The following is a 2275-nucleotide window of genomic DNA, read 5'->3' on the forward strand; positions in this document are numbered from 1 at the left end:
AGAATTCGATGTCAGCCCTTCTTTCTCTCCCATCCAACTATTCCTTCATTTCATAGGGTTCACTCCCGCACCAAGATCGGACCCGGCCCTTGGGTTCTATTTCGCTTTTCGTGCAATAAAAATTCGGACGTACTATCGAAGTTGCTAAACTCCGAATTTTGGATCACTCATTCGAAGAGGTCATTTCAAGACCTGCTTTGGAAAGTAATTCCTTAAGTAAACATCTTTTGTCAATCGAGGATAAAAGCATGTCAAAAAGCCGTCTTTTAAGCATGGTGGAAGATTTCTAAGTGAACCCAATGTTATGCTTAACACATCCAATTCGAGATTGAGATACTCGGCCAACGTAAGACTTCTCGAGCAGCCTCTTTAATAGATGAATAGCACGCAGCGGACCTACCTTCGGGAGTCTCCCTACACGAGGTCTGAAACTAGCAATACTGACTTAGGATTTTCCCCTTTCTATGGTGGAGGAGTTTCATCCACTTCATCCACGGCCCACCAGCGTAAATAAAGGAAAATGGGTAGCACCATTCCTATTTGAGTCAAGTTACATCTTATATAGCTATCAACCCGAGTTCCCCTCTGAGACGGGATCCTATGTAACTACACCCTTAGCTAAAACTATCTCTATGGTCCATGGAAACTGGTCTCCATGTGCTTCGAGACTGCACAAAAGCTAAAACTATATGGAGGGAGTCAACTCCATTTCACTTTCACCCAACAACCCCCAGAGGGTATCCTCACTTGGCTCAAAACCAACCGTCTCAATCGTGACAAGCGACACCAATCAAATCCCATGGAACACATTGTTCACCTTCACATGCTGGCACCTTTGGCTTCAAAGGAATAACCACATTTATAAAAAAAAAAAAACTCCCCGATACCAACGCGCCGCGCCCCCGCAATCGTACTAGATTACTATATACGCAAAGATTATAAGACAATTGTGGGAAATGAGCCCCAAGCCACATATAAAAACATAACTTCCTGCACTAACCGGTTAAAAAATATAGTGAAATCCATAAAGGCGGTCAATGCAAACCAACGAAATCGCCCCGATTTAGAAAGACAATTCAGCATTGAAGGAGACATTTGTTCACAACCTTAGTCAACAATTGACGAAAAGAAAAAGAAGATGACTAAGGAGTTAGATTGAAAAGCAAAGCGGTGCTAAGCGCCCTTAAAAGGTGTAGCGGGTCCTCCATTTGTTTTTCGGGCTGCATCTCAAGTCGCTCTTAATTTGATTTTTGCATCTTTCTTTCTCCCATGCTTTTCGTTGGTCAACAACCAACCTCCCATAGTTCGTTCTTAACTACTGTGACAGGAAGGAGTCTCTTTTTTCATGCGGAGGAAAAATGAGATCTTGGAAAAGCCAACTCATGTTTCCACTCCATTTTTCATTACGAAGATGTATCACGCCGGATCCGTTGCTCAAACCGAATCACGCCAACGCGTTATGGAAGTTCTGGATCGTTTGAAATCAGAGTAGTACCAAAGGCACCCTCGATTTCAGAATAAAAAAGGAAAATTAGCTATGGAGATTCCGCTACATCGAGAGATTCATCTGACACAAAAAGGAACGAAAAGTCGTTTTGATCCAATCCATTCTTGGGGTCCGATAAAGACTTTGGATATGTCGGTGACCTAGCACGACAAAGCACTCTCGAGGGCTGGAATGTATCATTTTTCGGTCAGAATCTCGACGGTAATGTCTGTTAGATTCTCGGTCGAAATATGGGAAAACTCCATTCTATTCTCGATGGAAACGGAGTTTTGCGAATTCTCCCCGAACTGGAAGATCATTTCGAGATCTTCGAACATATTCGAGGGTTCAATGTGACTATTGTCACTTCGGCCAACACACAAGATGAGACTTTACCACCGTGGAGCGGCTTTTTGCAAAAAGATGAGGGGGAAACTCAGTAAGATGTCGGAGAAGTGAAATATATGAGATCACAAATGTAGATTGCTCGCGGCTAAATATGAATTGAGACGAAAGCTTTATAAAGCCTTTTGTAAAGATCCTGATCTTCCTAGTGATATGCGGGACAAACGCCCATATCATATTGGAAAGATAGAATATCACCGCGTGAACATAACATTAAGTTGCGAATGTAACTCCCGAGGGATCGACCACTATTCTAAATAAAGTAAGGCGGAGAACTGTTGTTCATTGGAGCGCCGGAGTGCGAAGCCTACCATTGAAGTCAGAGTGTGGGACTGAGCCTTCCGAATGATAAAGACCAAAAAGTGCTTCATTTCGTTGGTAAAA

At 42.9% G+C, this 2275-nt stretch overlaps 1 protein-coding gene across 1 annotated transcript; it reads left to right on the forward strand.

Annotated features, from left to right (window-relative positions):
• The first annotated feature begins 1373 nt into the window (after positions 1-1373).
• On the forward strand, positions 1374-1987 carry LOC147480027 (Ribosomal L5P family protein). The gene is given in 6 exon segments (XM_086580287.1): positions 1374-1460; positions 1462-1505; positions 1507-1583; positions 1586-1673; positions 1675-1784; positions 1787-1987. Coding segments are annotated over 6 exon segments (540 nt in total). The 5' UTR covers positions 1374-1382; the 3' UTR covers positions 1930-1987.
• Positions 1988-2275: the final 288 nt, after the last annotated feature.

Source organism: Coptis chinensis, chromosome 8 (genome assembly GCF_015680905.1).
Source record: "Coptis chinensis isolate HL-2020 chromosome 8, ASM1568090v1, whole genome shotgun sequence".
In the NCBI taxonomy this organism is placed as follows: Eukaryota; Viridiplantae; Streptophyta; class Magnoliopsida; order Ranunculales; family Ranunculaceae; genus Coptis; species Coptis chinensis.